General features: G+C 41.3%; 1 protein-coding gene across 1 annotated transcript in view; it reads right to left on the bottom strand.

Annotated features, from left to right (window-relative positions):
• Positions 1-1,779: 1,779 nt before the first annotated feature.
• The window catches only part of LOC311109876 (uncharacterized protein), a 310,257-nt gene continuing 293,484 nt past the window's right edge, over positions 1,780-18,552 (bottom strand). Inside the window, exons 19-23 of the mRNA XM_084152890.1 lie at positions 5,562-5,588; positions 3,610-3,663; positions 3,284-3,400; positions 2,967-3,056; positions 1,780-2,808 (exon numbers count right to left, since the gene is read on the bottom strand). Coding sequence (XP_084009016.1) covers positions 2,971-3,056; positions 3,284-3,400; positions 3,610-3,663; positions 5,562-5,588 — 284 coding nt within the window. The 3' untranslated portion in view covers positions 1,780-2,808; positions 2,967-2,970. The remainder of the gene's footprint in view (positions 2,809-2,966; positions 3,057-3,283; positions 3,401-3,609; positions 3,664-5,561; positions 5,589-18,552) is intronic.

Genomic DNA, 18,552 nt, shown 5'->3' with positions numbered 1-18,552 from the left:
CAGACGTGAACACTGATAACTGCTGTTGCCGTGATATAATTTTTTATAAATTTATAAAAAAAATATATATATATATATATTTTTTTTTTTTTTATTTTTTTTTATAATTGATTAGAAAAAAAATCCCTTCCTTTTCCCGTTTGGCAGTGCGTCGCCCATATCGCCCTATTGAACAAGCCGTCCCTGGTTGACAGTGACACAAAGTAATTACGGTCCTTTTTGCAGATTAATTCAGATTAGGTTATTCCATACTGTTTGGTGCCTCCCTGTGACACAAACACACAATACAATAGGCATGAGGCAGAACACACATTTTAGTCATTTAGCAGAAGCTCTTATCCAGAGTGACTTCCAGGGGCAATTAGGGTTAAGTGCCTTGCTCACACTACACTATACACAGCACCAGGGACGGCTTTTTCAATAGGGCGATATGGGCGACGCACTGCCAAACGGGAAAAGGAAGGGATTTTTTTTCTAATCAATTATATCACGGCAACGGCAGTTATCAGTGTTCACGTCTGATCTGCCAGCCACTAAATGTCAAATCAGGCTAAAGTCGTGCTTCAAATGGCCCCGCCCGTTTTTGGGGCGATTTCAGTCAAGTTGAAAATCGCCCAGAAGTCTCTCATAGCCTGTCATGTAAAATCTATTTTTTTCACATTTCAAAGCTTTCAATACATTCTCTATGGGTGTCTGTGGGCTTGCACTTACGCGCTTTCGTCATACGTGACGTAACGTTGAACGTAACTAAGACAATGGCGGCTAGCAGCGTCTCTGTTGCGACCTGCAGTGCGGCGTTATTTTATGTTTTTAATTTGTTGCGACCCGCTACGAACGGACTAAATAATGAAAACGCTGCTGGCAGCTGAATCCCAATACAGCTGGAAGACTTGGCTGGATGACAGAGTCCCGGACAGAGAAGTGGAGCCGGCCACCTTCACCCTGGTCAGAGCGGACCGCGATCCTGGTAAGAGAGCGACTCTGTACCCCGACATTGAACTGCTTTCTGTGTCATTGCGACCTTACTATCAATTCAATTCAATTTAAGGGCTTTATTGGCATGGGAAACGTGTGTTAACATTGCCAAAGCAAGGGAAGTAGATAGTAAACAAAAGTGAAATAAACAATACATATTAACAGTAAACATTACACTCAGAAGTTTCAAAAGAATAAAGACATTTCAAATGTCATATTATGTATATATACAGTGTTGTTACAATGTGCAAATAGTTAAAGTACAAATGGGAAAATAAATAAACATAAATATGGGTTGTATTTACAATGGTGTTTGTTCTTCACTGGTTGCCCTTTTCTTGTGGCAACAGGTCACAAATCTTGCAGCTGTGATGGCACACTGTGGTTTTTCACCCAGTAGATAAGGGAGTTTATCAAAATTGGGTTTGTTTTCGAATTCTTTGTGGATCGCTGTAATCTGAGGGAAATATGTGTCTCTAATATGGTCATACATTTGGCAGGAGGTTAGGAAGTGCAGCTCAGTTTCCACCTCATTTTGTGGGCAGTGTGCACATAGCCTGTCTTCTCTTGAGAGCCAGGTCTGCCTACGGCGGCCTTTCTCAATAGCAAGGCTATGGTCACTGAGTCTGTACATAGTCAAAGCTTTCCTTAAGTTTGGGTCAGTCACAGTGGTCAGGTATTCTGCCACTGTGTACTCTCTGTTTAGGGCCAAATAGCATTCTAGTTTGCTCTGTTTTTTTGTTTGTTCTTTCCAATGTGTCAAGTAATTCTCTTTTTGTTTTCTCATGATTTGGTTGGGTCTAATTGTGTTGTTGTTGTTGTTGTTGTTGTCCTGGGGCTGTGTGGGGTCTGTTTGTGTTTGTGAACAGAGGCCCAGGACAAGCTTACTTAGGGGACTCTTCTCCAAGTTCATCTCTCTGTAGGTGATGGCTTTGTTATGGAAGGTTTGGGAATCGCTTCCTTTTAAGTGGTTACTATCTGCCCTGTGAGTTCCCCCAATTGTTTGTTACCGTTGTGTACTGTTGATAATCACAAGTTTACTGGAGAACTGAGACCAAGTAGAGACTTTGGACAGGGTGGATATGGTATAATAAAGGCAGTTTATTCAGAGGTAAAGATATCTGGAATCGCGTGCACGGACTCGTGCACGTGTGTAGGTCACCTAAATCATCAGAAAAATTGCCCCTCCTGAGAATTTTTTCAGGAGCCGCCACTGCACAGCACATACAGCACAGTGATATGATTACATACATACATGCACAACATTAGATTTACATACAGGTTAAAATAACTGTAGTACAAAATTATTACGTCAATATGAGCAAAAACGATAGATTTTTTACCAAAAGTCTGATACAAATTGTCATGGAAAAATAACATTAGAAATGCTGATTGCCAAAGTAGGATACTAACTATGTAGGAGTATGAGAAGCAAATTAAAAGAATGCAGACCCCCCCCCCCCCCCCCCCCCAGTGAAATGACTCTGCTTTTTGACCAATATCTTGACATGTGCATCACACTTGCTAGACATACACTTCTTCTTAAATAGAAGAGACGACAGAGGTGGAAGCTCAGAAATATGCAGAGTAGAAGCTGCAGCTTTGGACATTATTTACAAAACAACATTCAACTACACTGACCTTAACTATGTGAATGGACAGGTGACTCTTATAAATGGACCTCCCTTTCACCAATCATCAACCAGTCTATTGATATAGAAATGTTCTCTGGACATTACAGCGCATTGTCCTCCAGCGCTGGTAGCCCAGATGAGACAGTGGGTTCTCTTGTCTTCATGATCCTCTGTGTACCTCTGGTCCACAGTTCCCTGGCTAGAGAGACGTCAGTTAGGAATAAATCAGTAGGAACAAGAGTTGGTAACAGACTAACAGTCTACTTATAGTGAGTTGGCCAGAGTGGGGTAGAAGTATTGCACAATAAAGGGAAATGAAGTGAAAACAGTCTGCATTGTTATCACACTCCAACTTACCGTCCTACAATACTGAATTCCCTTCTGCTGCCCCCTCTCCATTGTCATTGTGGTACTTCACCCTGTCTTCGTTCAGCAGCATGGACCCCTCTGCAAGAAAACGCAATAGGAGAACTCAACTGGAGAAATTAAATCATTCAGAATTAATGTGATTCAAGAATGCTGTAATTACAATGGCACTGATTCCTGCTGTGTTATGAATGTTTATGACAGTTTAAGATGATACCAGTCTTTCCCATCTATTTGAGACTGAGGTCTGTACATTTATCCATTTATTCAGCGGGACTTGAGGTGAACTATCCCTTTCCCATACACACCTGCTTTCACCTCTCCTTTTTCAGCTGTGTTTAGGTCGCCCCCTGGTCCAGCCATTTTAGTCTCATCCTTGCCTACTGGTCCAACACTGCTGTCCGTTTTAGTCTTATCATTGCCCCCTGAGGAAACACACAGAGAGGGTAAAACATTTACTACAACCTTTCTACTGAACCACCAGTGTTTCCCAAACAGTGGTTTCATAGACAGTGCAAGCCCTCCCACCCACCAAAATATATGTTTTTCAAATCCGACTTGTTCTAACAATCCTCAACCTATTCGATTGTCGAATTCCAGTGGAATACCACGATCACCTCCATCTGTGACTTACCTTCTTCAGGTTTTGTCACTGGCTTAACACTGTTGGCATTATTGCCAGCTGTCCCTGAGGACAGAAGAGCAAAGTTTGTCTTTAAATCAACTTCCTCCGTTAAGGGTTGTATGACTCCTATATTGTCTGTTGTTAGTAGAGCTTAAAGAAGAAAACTTTGTTCACAGTTGATATTTCAGCATAACCCTGCATCTGCTTGGAACAATAGTCAAAGCTTGATTCTAGCAAAGGTCTGTGGCAGTACCATCTCACCTACAAGTTACCACTTACTAACCCCACATTTTGACAACAAGAATAACTTCACAATAAAGGATACCAGTAGGCATAGCATCATACACAGTGACTTCCTGCTTACAGTCATCAACAACAGAATTCAAATAAAATAGCAATCTAAGATCTTGTGATATTCTGAGATATGCAGATGAGCATCTATGCTACATCTAATGCTACTTCTGCTTTATGACGACAAAACCTGCAAAGGTCTTGAGACGTTCTGAAACAAGCCACATCTCTAAATCATCAACAGTCATATCAAACAAAACAACATGGAAACAGTTCTAAGAACTCAAAATGTCCTGATTAACAACCATAGAGCAGATCAAATAAAGCAGAAGACTCACACTGAAGCACATTTAATAATTCGCTTTTGGAACGTACAAACTAGGGTGGAGGTGACAGAATCTTTATCTACAGTGTTACCTCTATGGGTGACATTTTAACAGTGCACAAATGCATAGATTTGAAGAGAAACCAAAACCAAACAGGTTATTTCAAATACTCATCACGGCAGTTAATTGAAAGCACATTTTCCTTGCAGATTCCAACTGCATCATTCACATTTTATATAGGCTAGCCCACACACCGATAACTTTAAACTCACATTAGTAATCATCACCTTCTCATACTGTATGTAGATGTCTCAACAAAAACAATCTTCAAATAAATGCCACGACAAATGTGAGAAACATTTCTGGCAACATCTCCACATATCTGCATTGTCAAAATGGCCCCATAGAAGTACCATGTAAAAGGTGTGTTAGTGTTAACACCTGTGTTAGTGTGCTGATTGTTATTATTCTGATTCATGTAGTAATCTCTAGGAGACTTCTCCTACAGCGCTGTTAACTGTATCCATGGCAACCCCAGAGAGAATCCCTGAAGCTCCGCGGTTGGCGACCTGATCATCAACATAATTTTGATTGTTGCCTGCGTACCGTGTAAAGTTACACCATCCATCAACATTGTTTACAGAAAACAGAGTAGAAGAGGTTCCTTGAATTTAGGAGGTATTTGCCCTTTAAGTTTGCATAAGGTTATGATGAGAAAATGTAAATGTAAAACTTGGAAATATTCTGGGTGGTGGGATTATAGCTGTGAACGCTCTCTCTCACACACACACATTAGTGAGTAAAGGTACCTAATACAATTAAAACAGATTTCTGGTGATGGCCATTAGTGGATCCGTAACCTCTGCAGAATCACACACAGAAGGAAAACATCAACTACAGACTCTCTCCTACTGCATCAACCACTGCTTAAAGCTACAATACGTAACGTTTTGGGCGACCCAACCAAATTCACATAGAAATGTGAGTTATAGATCTTTCATTCCCATTGAAAGCAAGTCTAAGAACCGGTAGATCTATTCTATGTGTGCTATTTCTATGCTTCCCGTTTTGGTTTTGTACACCAGTTTCAAACAGCTGAATATACAATATTTTTGGTTCTGGAAAATATATTTTAGGTTTAGATGGTACAATGATTAGATGGTACAATGATTAGATGGTACAATATGATTCTCTACACAATGACTGCTTTTTTTTTCACATAAAATGAAATTAGGTAAACTATTAGAATTTTATCAACCAGGAATGGAGGAGTGATTGCTGTATAATACATCTTTAAATAAGTTACTTCTGTTTATACAGTCTTAAATGAACTGGATGACTTGCCTTGTTCTGGCTGGACTCCATCACTGCCTTTAGTTGAGGAGAAGAGAAGAGAGAAAAGTTGAGCTTAACATTCTCATACACAGACCACATTAGTATTTGTTGTGTTCACTTCTGGATGACAATGAAAAGGATGCTAAGTGGCAGAATTTCAGGTGAATGCCACTGTGTCTTACCATCAAGTGTCATTGACTTAAACAGCGACTTCCTTTAAAAAAATATATATATATATATTCGGGGGGAATGGATCAGCTTAATATTGCAGTTAGATTGTATCTTCTATCAATGTAATTGTCTGCATCACTTCCAATCCCCCATGTTTTTTTAAATATATTTTTATATATATACTCCCCTTTATTACTTTTCAACCCCACCATCCTTTCCCTACTTGGAGTAAATTAGTGAACAACAATGCCCAGGTCTCTACTTCCGGTCTATACTTACTATCTACACCTTATGGACAGAGTTAATTTTACAATAATTCTATTATATATATATATATATATATATATATATATATATATATAATTATAATTATAATTATTTTTTAGTTTTTTTGCTCCTGAACTTCTTCTACTCTCAACCTCTCCGATCATTTTCATGATGTCCATCCGGTTTGCTTCTATATGCCATATCTTTCTAACTGTGCTCTTTCCCAAAAGCTCCCAACATACAACCTATATACTTATTATGGACACAGTATGCTTACAGCGACTTCCTACTTAAAGTAATTAACAACAGAATTCAAATAAAATAGCAATCAATCTATGTTCTCGGGATATTCTGAGATATGCAGATGACCATCTATGCTACTTCTTCATGACGTCTTAAATTAGCTGGATGACTTGCCTGTTTAGCATTCTCAAACATCTTTGTTGTGACAATATTTAATGATGATGATACAACTATTTGATTTGTAACATACAGTAGATCAGGGATAGGCAACTCTGTTCCTGGATTGCGAGGCTCTGTTGCATCCCGCAGTGTGTGTGAAGTTTGGTGTAACCTTCTTTTATGTTTTTAATTTGTACACTTTGTTTGTAAACCATCTGTCAACGATGGCTTTACAGTGGTGGGGTGTTGGACTGATCTTGTTGATCGTGTACCCGCTACAGATGGACTAAATGATGAAACCGCTGCTGGCAGCGGAATCCAATACAGCAGAGAGTTCCTACTACAATGCAACTCAAACACGAACGCCATGGATATCCCAATGGCCCATATAATCCCTGATTGTCTGCGAGTGGAAAACGCGGGGGAATCAGACAAAGACTTAAAAATTAAAGACCAAACTTCCCTTACCCACCACCTTGCTGATCAATGCCCAGTCACTGAGGGGGAAAAAGCGGATGAGCTGTCAGAGGATCTGTGCTTCCAACACGAATACTGGGAGGCCTGTTTGCTGGCGTTTACTGAGACTTGGCTGGATGACAGAGTCCCGGACAAGGAAGTGGAGCCGGCCGGCTTCACACTGGTCAGAGCGGACCGTGATCTGACCGTCACAGGGAAACATCACTGTGGCCTGCTTGTCAGGGACCAGTGGTGTAAATCGATCCTGGTAAGAGAGATACTCTGTACCCCCAACATTGAACTGCTTTCTGTGTCACTGCGACCCTACTATCTGCCCCGTGAGTTCCCCCAATTGTTTGTTACCGTTGTGTACATTCAACCAAAAGCTAATATAACAAAAGCATCAGAGATTATTTATAATCTGTCACAGAAACTGGAATCCATCTCCCCCGACGCACCCACATTTATTTTAGGGGATTTTAACAACTGTACTTTGCACAAGATCCTGCGCACATACCACCAGTATGTGAAATGTCACACTAGGAAAAATAAGACTCTTGATTTGTGCTATGGGACAATACCAAATGCTTTCTCTGCCACCACTAGACCTCCCCTGGGGACATCAGACCACAATGTTGTCTACCTCTGGCCAACCTACTGTCGGCTCCTGGAGAGGGAGAAACCTACAGTTAAAACTGTTCAGATCTGGAACGACAATAGTATCACTCATCTCCAAGGGTGTTTTGACTGTACTATGTGGGAGGTATATGAGGATAGCAGCTCTGATCTTGATGAACTCACAGATGTTGTTTCAGACTATGTAAACTTCTGTGTTGAGTCAGTTGTGCCTACTAAAACCTGTAAAATCTTCCCTAACAATAAGCCTTGGGTATCAAAAAATCTAAAATCACTACTTAATAGGAAGAAGGCAGTTTATGCTGATGGTAATAGACAGGCTAGACAACGTGAGATCAAAAGACAGATACTGGTGGACAAGGAGGCATACAAGCAAAGGGTGGAGAGGACCCTCTCCTCAGGAAACTCAAGGGTGGCCTGGCAAGGGATTGAATCCATGGCTAGTGCCTCCCAAATAGGCAGGGTAAAAACCAATGCTGACCTTGGGAGACATGAGGGCCAGAACATGGCTAACCAATGCTGACCTTGGGAGACATGAAGGCCAGAACATGGCTAACCAATGCTGACCTTGGGAGACATGAGGGCCAGAACATGGCTAACAAATGCTGACCTTGGGAGACATGAGGGCCAGAACATGGCTAACCAATGCTGACCTTGGGAGACATGAGGGCCAGACCATGGCTAATGAACTGAATGTTTCCTTCAAGATTTGAATCTGACGACTTTGTGTCGGAGGTAAAACAAATGGAAGCATCATTACAAATGTTTGAGAGGGTTGTTGTTAAACAAGCTGATGTTGTAAAGTTGTTCAGGGGATTTAACGCACACAAAAGCCCAGGCCCCGACAAAATAACTGGACGTGTTAAAGCACTGTGCTGAACCATTGACTGGTGTTTTTACAGACATTTAGCAATCCTCGCTCTACCAGCAACACATGCCAGTATTGTGGAAAAACTCAATAATTACACACATTCCTAAAGCATCTAATCCCTCTGTGCCAAATGACCACCGCCCTGTCGCCTTGACATCCTTAGTAATGAAATGCTTTGAGAAAATTGTGAGAAGTCATATTCTCAGTGCCACCCAGAAGCTCCTCGACCCGTTTCAGTTTGCCTATCAGCCCAGCAGAGGAGTTGATGATGCCGTTCTTACTCTCCTCAACATGGTCTATAGACATCTAGAGGGCGCCAAATCCCATGTCACGGTTCTGTTGACTTTTATTCTGCCTTCAACACAATCCAGCCTTACATTCTGGCACAGAGACTCATTAGGGACTTCTCCTTAGATAGGGGGCTGGTTTTGTGGCTGTTGGTCTTCCTGAGCCAGAGGTCACAGCGGGTCAGAGTAGATCCCCACATGTCAGACATATGCACCACCAACACAGGCTCTCCTCAGAGATGTGTTTTGTCCCCACTCCTGTACATCTTGTACACTAATAGTTGTCCCTGTTCCCATCCTGACAGACACCTCATTAAGTTCGCTGATGACACTGCCTTGATCAGTCTGATGATGAGGAACACCATCCTAAATGACTTTGTGAGTGGTGTGACCAATCACACTTGGTCCTCAATACCAACAAGACCAAAGAGATGTGCATAGACTTCAGGAAGCGTACAACACCTACCTCTGCAACATCTATAAGAGGTCAAAACATAGAGATTGTAGAGGAATACAAATATCTGTGTGTCCTCTTGGACAATAAGCTTCAGTGGAATAAATGTACAGACCTGATCTACAAAAAGAGTCAACAGAGACTGTACTTTCTCAAAAAGCTGGGATCTTTTAATGTTGGCTGTACTATACTGACTCTGTTTACAAATCTTTCATTGAGATTATTTTAACTTTTTGTATTGTTTGTTGGTTTGGCAATGTCACTGTCAGCCAGAGAAATATGCTGAGAAGGATTATCACCACAGCAAGCAAGGTACTTGGAGTCAAACAGACAGGCCTGGATGAGATCTTTAAGGTCAGGGCCCACCGCAAGGCTCACAAAATCATTTTAGACCCAAGCCACCCCCTGTACCCTGACTTTTTGATTTGTAACATACAATAGGTCAGGGATAGGCAACCCTGTTCCTGGAGTGCTGGAGGTACTGCAGGATTTTCTTCCAACAAGGCACCACACCAGACCAACTGAGCTAATTGATCAGTTCAGTGATTGCCTAAATTCAACACACCTGGTCTTCCAGGTCGGTTAAATCAAAAACATGAAGTGCCTGCGGTCCTCCAGGACCAGGGTTGTCTACCCCTGCAGTAGATGAACGCTTTAACCACAAGCTCTTAAAGACACAAAACCTGCAAAGGTCTTGAGAAGTTCTGAAACAAGCCACATTTCTAAACCAGCAACAGTCATATCAAACAAAACAACATGGTAACAGTTCTCAGAACTCAAAATGTCCTGATTGACAACCATGGAGCAGATCAAATAAAGCAGAAGACTCACACTGAAGCACATTAAATAATTGGCTTTTGGAACATATAAACTAGCAAGGGGTGGTGGTGACAGAATCTTTATCCACAATGTTACCTCTATTGGAGACATTTTGACAGTGCACAAATGCATAGATGTGAAGAGAAACCAAAACCAAACAGGTTATTTCAAATACTCATCACACGTACATCATTTAAAGCACATTTCCCTTGCAGATTCCAACTGCATCATACAAATTTTATATAGGCTAGTCCACACACTGCTAACTTTAAACTCACATTAGTAATTACCTTCTCATACTGTATGTAGATGTCACTAAAACATGTTCTTCAAATAAATGCTACCACAAATAATGTGAGTAACACATTTCTGGCAACATCTCCACATATCTGCATTGTCAAAAGGGCCCCATAGAAGTACCATGTAAAAGGTGTGTTAGTGTTAACACCTGTGTTAGTGGGCTGATTGTTATTATTCTGATTCATGGAGTAATCTCTAGGTGTCTTCTCCCCTACAGTGCTATAAACTGTATCCATGGCAACCCCAGAGAGAACCCCTGAAACTCCACGGTTGGCAACCTGATCATCCCCAACAGTGTGATAAACAGTATCCGGGGCAATAGAATTCTGATTGTTGACTGCATCCCCTGTAAAGTCACACCATCCATCAACATGTGTTTACAGCAAACAGAGTAGAAGAAGTTCCTTGAATTTAAGATGTCTTTGCCCTTTAAATTTGCATATAAGAAAACTTATTCTGGGTTGTGGGATTACTGCTGTGCACTCACACTCTCGCTTTCTCTCACACAAACACACACAATAGGGGATACCTGTTACTTAGTAAGGGCCCTAATTCAATTAAAACAGATTTCTGGATTTCTGGGATGGGACAAAAACAACACTCCTGTCCTGTGCTGTGAGGAAGCATGTGTGCAGTGCATGGAAGTACTGTATGTGTATATGGTGCAGTGCATGAATAATAATAATGTTGTGTTTGTATTACTGTGGGGAGCCAGTTAGCAGGTTGAATATGGATCAGTCAAGTTAGGGTAAAACTTACCAAACATTCCACCACAAAACCTGCTCAAAAAGGCAATCCAGGTGTCTTGGGGATATCCTGAGATGAAAAAGAGACACACAAATTTAAGACATTATCAAGACACTTTCATTCAAATGAAATTCACATTGTGTAACATTTTGGTGAATCAGTGAGTATGAATAGTTGAAACAGGAAGAGACAGAGAATCATCCTACCATTTTTTTTCTTCCTCCACACCAACCAAACTGGGGAGTAAAAATACAAATATTTTATGACTTTTTTATTTTATTTTATTTCACCTTTATTTAACCAGGTAAGCCAGTTGAGAACAAGTTCTCATTTACAACTGCGACCTGGCTAAGATAAAGCAAAGCAGTGCGATAAAAACAACAACAACACAGAGTTACATATGGGATAAACACAACGTACAGTCAATTACACAATAGAAAATCTATATACAGTGTGTGCAAATGTGGTAAGTTATGGAGGTAAGGCAATAAATAGGCCATTGTGCAAAATAATTACAATTTAGTATTAACACTGGAATGATAGATGTGCAGAAGATGATGTGCAAATAGAGATACTGGGGTGCAAATGAGCAAAATAAATAACAATATGGGGATGAGGTAGTTGGGTGGGCTAATTACAGATGGGCTGTGTACAGGTGCAGTGATCGGTAAGCTGCTCTGACAACTGATGCTTAAAGTTAGTGAGGGAGATAAGAGTCTCCAGCTTCAGAGATTTTTGCAGTTTGTTCCAGTCATTGGCAGCAGAGAACTGGAAGGAATGGCTACCAAAGGAGGTGTTGGCTTTGGGGATGACCAGTGAGATTTACCTACTGGAGCACATACTACGGGTGGGTGTTGCTATGGTGATCAATGAGCTAAGATAAGGCTGGGATTTGCCTAGCAGTGATTTATAGATGACCTGGAGCCAGTGGGTTTGGCGCCAAATATGTACTGAGGGCCAGCCAACGAGAGCGTACAGGTCACAATGGTGGGTAGTATATGGGGCTTTGGTGACAAAACGGATGGCACTGTGATAGACTACATCCAATTTGCTGAGTAGAGTGTTGGAGGCTATTTTGTAAATGATATCGCTGAAGTCAAGGATCGGTAGGATAGTCAGTTTTACGAGGGCATGTTTGGCAGCATGAGTGAAGGAGCCTTTGTTGCGAAATAGGAAGCCGATTCTAGATTTAACTTTGGATTGGAGATGCTTAATATGAGTCTGGAAGGAGAGTTTACGGTCTAACCAGACACCTAGGTATTTGTAGTTGTCCACATATTCTAAGTCAGACCCGCCGAGAGTAGTGATTCTAGTCGAGCGGGCGGGTGCAAGCAGCGTTCGTTTGAAGAGCATGCATTTAGTTTTACTAGCGTTTAAGAGCTGTTGGAGGCTACGGAAGGAGTGCTGTATGGCATTGAAGCTCGTTTGGAGGTTTGTTAACACAGTGTGCAATAAAGGGCCAGATGTATACAAAATGGTGTCTTCTTAATTACAGGTCTGCATTAATATTATGTCAGCTATTGAATTTACCCACAATTACATGCTTAAGCTGCAATAAGAAACAATTTCTGAGAGCACCAATAAACAACTTGCATACAGTACCTGCACCCCTGTAAAATAACATAGCCAGCGATTTCACATCTAATATCTATTGTACGCTAAACATATTTTTAGGTTACCACAAATTGATTACGGTCCTTTTTGCTGATTAATTAATTAATTCAGATTAGGCTAATCCATACTGTGCGAGGTCCAAATTGGTGCCTCACTGTGACACATTATGAAGACTGTGCCCTACGGCAGGTGGTGCATCTAACCCCCTGTCTTGTCTGTAGCAGTAGCCTGAACACTACTGTAAATACAGGTAGAACAGGTATCCCCTTCAGGGGGTATAGCTCACTGTTGTTGCTGCTGTTATGTCAATCTGTGCTTCAGAACTATGTACATGTACAGTGCTCTGTTACTATAGAGGTGCTGTTCTTACCTATTATGATGGCGACAAGTACTAATATGGTAACGACAACACCAGCAACAACACCAACTTCAGAAGGCTCTGAAATAAAACAGGAGTTTGACAGGAGTTGATCAGGTATTCAACATAGTGCAGCATTCAAAATGTCCTACAACACTAGCAGTGTTACTGACATATCAATACATAAGACTGTAGCATACTTAAGAGTGTCCACTCACCTGGGCCAAACACCTCTCCAATTGGCTCACTGGCTTCCCCTTCCCCAGCAGAGTTCTTCATCTTGCAGAAGTACTTGTAACTATTGGTTGATTTGCCAGTGTCGCTTTTAGAGACAACCAGATGTTTTCCTAAGACCTCCCACGTCCCCTCTCCCACTTTCCAGCTGTAGGTGACGGGTTCAGCATCAGTGGTGTCGCCTTCACAGGTCAGAGTGCAGGAGGTTTTATCTGGGTTACAGGAAGAAGTGATTGTGGGTTTGGGGACTGCCTCTGTAAATCCAGGAGAGAGAGACAAAGCAGGGAAAAATGCTTGTGAGGCACTGCATAATCTGCTATTTAATATAGAGGCACACAGACAGACAGAAAGAACAAAATTACTTATAACATAATGTATATATCGTCTCAAGCACTTTGCAATTGAACTCCACAGAATAAACCCCACTGTCTGTTTTCAACATAGCCCATCATTCAAAATGTCCTACAACATTAGCAGTGTTACTGACATACAGGGACGGCTTGTTCAATAGGGCGATATGGGCGACGCACTGCCAAACGGGAAAAGGAAGGGATTTTTTTTCTAATCAATTATATAAAAAAAAATATATATATATATAATTTTTTTAAATACATTTATAAAAAATTATATCACGGCAACAGCAGTTATCAGTGTTCACGTCTGATCTGCCAGCCACTAAATGTCAAATCAGGCTAAAGTCGTGCTTCAAATGGCCCCGCCCGTTTTTTGGGCGATTTCAGTCAGGTTGAAAATCGCCCAGAAGTCTCTCATACAGGGACGGCTTGTTCAATAGGGCGATATGGGCGACGCACTGCCAAACAGGAAAAGGAAGGGATTTTTTTTCTAATCAATTATATAAAAAAATATATATATATATATAATTTTTTAAAATAAATTTATAAAAAATTATATCACGGCAACAGCAGTTATCAGTGTTCACGTCTGATCTGCCAGCCACTAAATGTCAAATCAGGCTAAAGTCGTGCTTCAAATGGCCCCGCCCGTTTTTTGGGCGATTTCAGTCAGGTTGAAAATCGCCCAGAAGTCTCTCATAGCCTGTCATGTAAAATCTATTTGTTTCACATTTCAAAGCTTTCAATACATTCTCTATGGGTGTCTGTGGGCTTGCACTTACGCGCTTTCGTCATACATAACGTAACCACGAATGAACGTAACTAAGAAAAGACCAGGTAGCAGCCTCAATCAATTCACTACTACTATCAAAATGGCTAGGCTTCAGTCCAACTCGATTGTGTCTTTGAAAGAAGTTCCTTTTTGTCGGCGAACAAATTAAGATAAATTGGCAACGAAACAATTAGGACCTCCCAGACCAAATTTAATAATTCAACAGGTTTCTACTAAAGGCGGAAAGTCCTACACCCGAGGATTTTCCAAAAATTGGTACGAACGAAAAAAGACATTGCCACTCACTCAACTGGATGACGAGGGATACAGGCTAGCTGTCCGCCGCCACAACGATGAGGTTAGTGTTGATAATCACAAGTTTACTGGATGTGGATATGGTGTAATAAAGGCAGTTTATTCAGAGGTAAATATATCTGGAATCGCGTTCACGGACCCGTTCGTCAAACTCTTAGGGAGCTATAAATTAAGCCCCATTACTTACCATATCAGATAAGAGAAATTGCTGCAGCTACATATATTTTACATCCTGGCCCTACATAGTTCACTATTTGCATCACTTACCAAAATATTACATGTGGTCATATATGCTTGGAAAGTGGAGATGCCATAGAACGTCAAAAAAGTAAACATTGCTGGAGACACATTGTCGTTTTGGAGAAGACATCGCGTTTGCTAGCGAAGAGATTTGTTGTGGCAAATGAACTTGGGCTGGGAATTGCCAGGAACCTCACGATAAGATATATGCATCAGCATTGCGAGTCTCATGATTCTATACATATTGCGATTCGATACTGTGATTTTATTGCGCACCATATGTCTGTTGCAGAGGGATCAGAAAGCCATGAGAACGAGTTTTGATCAGTCATGGAAATAAAAGTGCTGAAAACTAATTGGCTCCCAATGTGAAAAGATTGAGAACAAGCTATGAAGGAACAATAATGGTGTTTTGGTGCAGGTACAGCCAACTAGCGCTAAAATATTGCGATATTGTCAATACAGTATATCGTAAAGTATCACTATGTAACTCGATTTCTTTCACCCCAATCCCTCAAATTAACGGTAAATAACTGAATTGTTTGCCCCACATTTAGCTAAGATGATTAGCTAGCCAGCTAACATGTTTTATTTAGTTAGCAGTCGCATCTACAATAGTTTACTGTCAATAACATGTCTCCAAAAATGACGTGGTGTCTCCAATTGTGTTGACATTTTACAATTGCAATGCGCATCCATGAGTATCCACTTTCTGTAGCTCAGCTGGTAGAGCATGGTGCTTGTAACGCCAAGGTAGTGGGTTCGATCCCCGGGACCACCCATACACAAAAATGTATGCACGCATGACTGTAAGTCGCTTTGGATAAAAGCGTCTGCTAAATGGCATATTATTATTATTATTATTATTATCTGAAGAGAGCCCCGAAACATTGTGTGCAGACATTTTATGCAATAAATGAAGTAGGTTCAATCTAGTAGTTCTGATCTTCTGATTGGTCCTGATGAGTTGGGCGAGGTCACCTCCAGGCTACTGTCACTGTTAAATTGGCTCTGAGTCGGGTTCTCTGTCTTCAAATGTTCAGCCTAAGAGAGGGGATTTTTGTGTGTGTGTGTGTGTGTGTTTAACAGTGATGATGTGTGTGTGTGTGTGTGTTTAACAGTGATGATGTGTGTGTTTGTGTGTGTGTGTGTCCTCAGAGCAAGAACTCGTGAGTTGGAAGAACTGAGAGGCCTATGGCGTGGGTGTTGTCCTTGGCCACCTGCTGACAAGGCTGACAAGATAGGACCCTTTTGTCCATTGTTATTGGATAGGAACAGAACTTATAACCAGCTCCTGACCTAAATAGATCTTAGCACAACATTTTACTCAACATATCATATTCCATATTCACTATAACAAATATATTTACTACGACATTAGCAAGAACCGCCACATCCTCAGCCGGCTAATCCAGTGTGTGAAGTTTTGCGGAGTGTTTGAGTTAGCTTTGCGAGGCAAAGATGAAACTGAGGGCTCCACCAACCCTGGTAAGCCAACACTTTTGAGATCAGTCAATAAATGCTTCTGGTATTGACTTATATGCTGCCCCTGTCTTCATGTTGTTGCTGGACATATCTTTTTTTAAATGTGTGTAGGTCACCTAAATCATCAGAAAAATTGCCCCTCCTGAGAATTTTTTCAGGAGCCGCCAGTGCTGACATATCAATACATAAGACTGTAGCATACTTATGAGTGTCCACTCACCTGGGCCAAACACCTCTCCAACTGGCTCGCTGACTTCCCCTTCCCCAGCAGAGTTCTTCATCTTGCATAAGTACTTGGAACCGCTGTTTGAATTGCCAGTGTCGCTCTTAGAGACAGTATGATTTTTGACTAAGACCTCCCACGCCCCCTCTCCCACTTTCCAGTTGTAGGTGATGGGTTCAGCATCAGTGGTGTTGCCCTCACAGGTCAGAGTGCAGGAGGTTTTGTTGGTGTTACAGGAATAAGTGATTGTGGGTTTGGGGACTTCCTCTGTAAATAGAGGAAAGAAACAGGAATAATTTGGGGAAATGTTTGTGAGGCACTGAATAACCTGCTGTTTCTACAAGACCACACACACACATACACACATGTATATATATACACACACACACACACACACACAGAGAGAGAAACACTTACTGATAACAGATAGTTTATATGTCTTGTCAAGCAGTTTGCTGTTGAACTCCACAGAATAAATTCCACTGTCTGTTTTCGTCAAGCCTCTGATTCTCAGCTCTCCAGTAGTCTGGTCCAGGGTTGTGCGCTTTTTGAAGGCAGCATAGATGTCCAGACCAACAAAATCCTTGTCCCACTCTGCCACCTTGTTCTTCCCATGCTTCCATAGGATGCTTGTGATGGGGCCAGGCACTGTGGACTTGTCTGGTTTCAACAAGACCTCACCTCCCACTTTATGATAAAGATCATCTGGAAAAGCAGACATTTCATACATGTAAAAGAGTATCAATGTATCCAGGGTAACACATTATGGTTAGGGTATAAATATGTAGTCTTAACCCTATTGGCATTGAAATAGACATTATTATCAACCTTTACTTTTTATGTCTAGAATTCTGCTTGCTGGGAGTATCAAGGCCTATGTAGTCTGCCCACTTTGCCAGTATTTTCCCCCTCACCATCGGCACTTGAGTGGAAACTGATCTAGACTACACCACAGATGAAAATCTTTGGGTACACCCTGCCTCAGAGGCTGTCCACTATTATATCACCAGCTAGGTTTCCATCCAGTTTGCGACAGATTTCATGCAAATATTCTAACATCTGCATAAAACAATATGCACATTTTCCCAGTAGAGAGATTTTTTCCAACAAAAAGACTTTGTGCCTAATGACGTAGTCCACATAAAAATTACTTTTGCCGTTAAATTCCCATGTACCGAAGGAAAAATACAAGTTAAATGGGTTTCCATTTTACACTCCACTGATGGTTTGTCTTCTTCTTCTCATTTGTTCCCGTTGGCAACGACAGGATGTGGTCTATCTTAGTTATAAATATCTCTGGTACTACTCTTTGGCGCCTCCTTCTTCTTCTATGAGTTTTAACGGCGGTTGGCATCCAGTAAATGTTGCATTACCGCCACCAACTAGACTGGAGTACAACTCCCTTATACATTGTTTGAAAAAATAAAGAAATAAAGAAATACCCTACCATCTAACACTACACTCACAAACAAATATAAAAATAACACCACCCTACTCCACTATTTCAATCTATTTAGTACTAACTCAGGCCAACAACCTGAAAGCATGGGACACCACCACTTAACACACCCTGTAACTCTTCTGATGTCAAGTCTCGCACACCCAAATACCTTTCTGCAGCTGCAACCACAACCTCAATTTTCTGCGACTTACGTTCCATCCCTGCAGTACAGTTGATAACCATTGCTATAAATGCTCAAAATCCAATCTTATTAAAACATATATCACTTGTTGGTTTATCCCTCTGTACTGGTACAGATCACTACTCACACCACTTCTCTCACTATCCCTCCCCCTTGACCCATCTTCCTCTACTTTCTTCACTGCCTCAGCATATGACAACTTCTGCACTACTCTAACCCTGGAAACCTCAACCTGCCTCTCTCGCATGGGACATTTCTGATCCCCAGCCACATGGGCAACCCTACAATTAACACATACCACTACTTTCCCCAATGCTACACATTCCTTTGTCTCATGCCCTTCTGCACACTTC

This window comes from Coregonus lavaretus (assembly GCF_964263955.1).
Source record: "Coregonus lavaretus genome assembly, chromosome: 35".
In the NCBI taxonomy this organism is placed as follows: Eukaryota; Metazoa; Chordata; class Actinopteri; order Salmoniformes; family Salmonidae; genus Coregonus; species Coregonus lavaretus.
The sequence above is the reverse complement of the archived record's forward strand: the minus strand, read 5'-3'. Positions and strand labels throughout refer to the sequence as shown.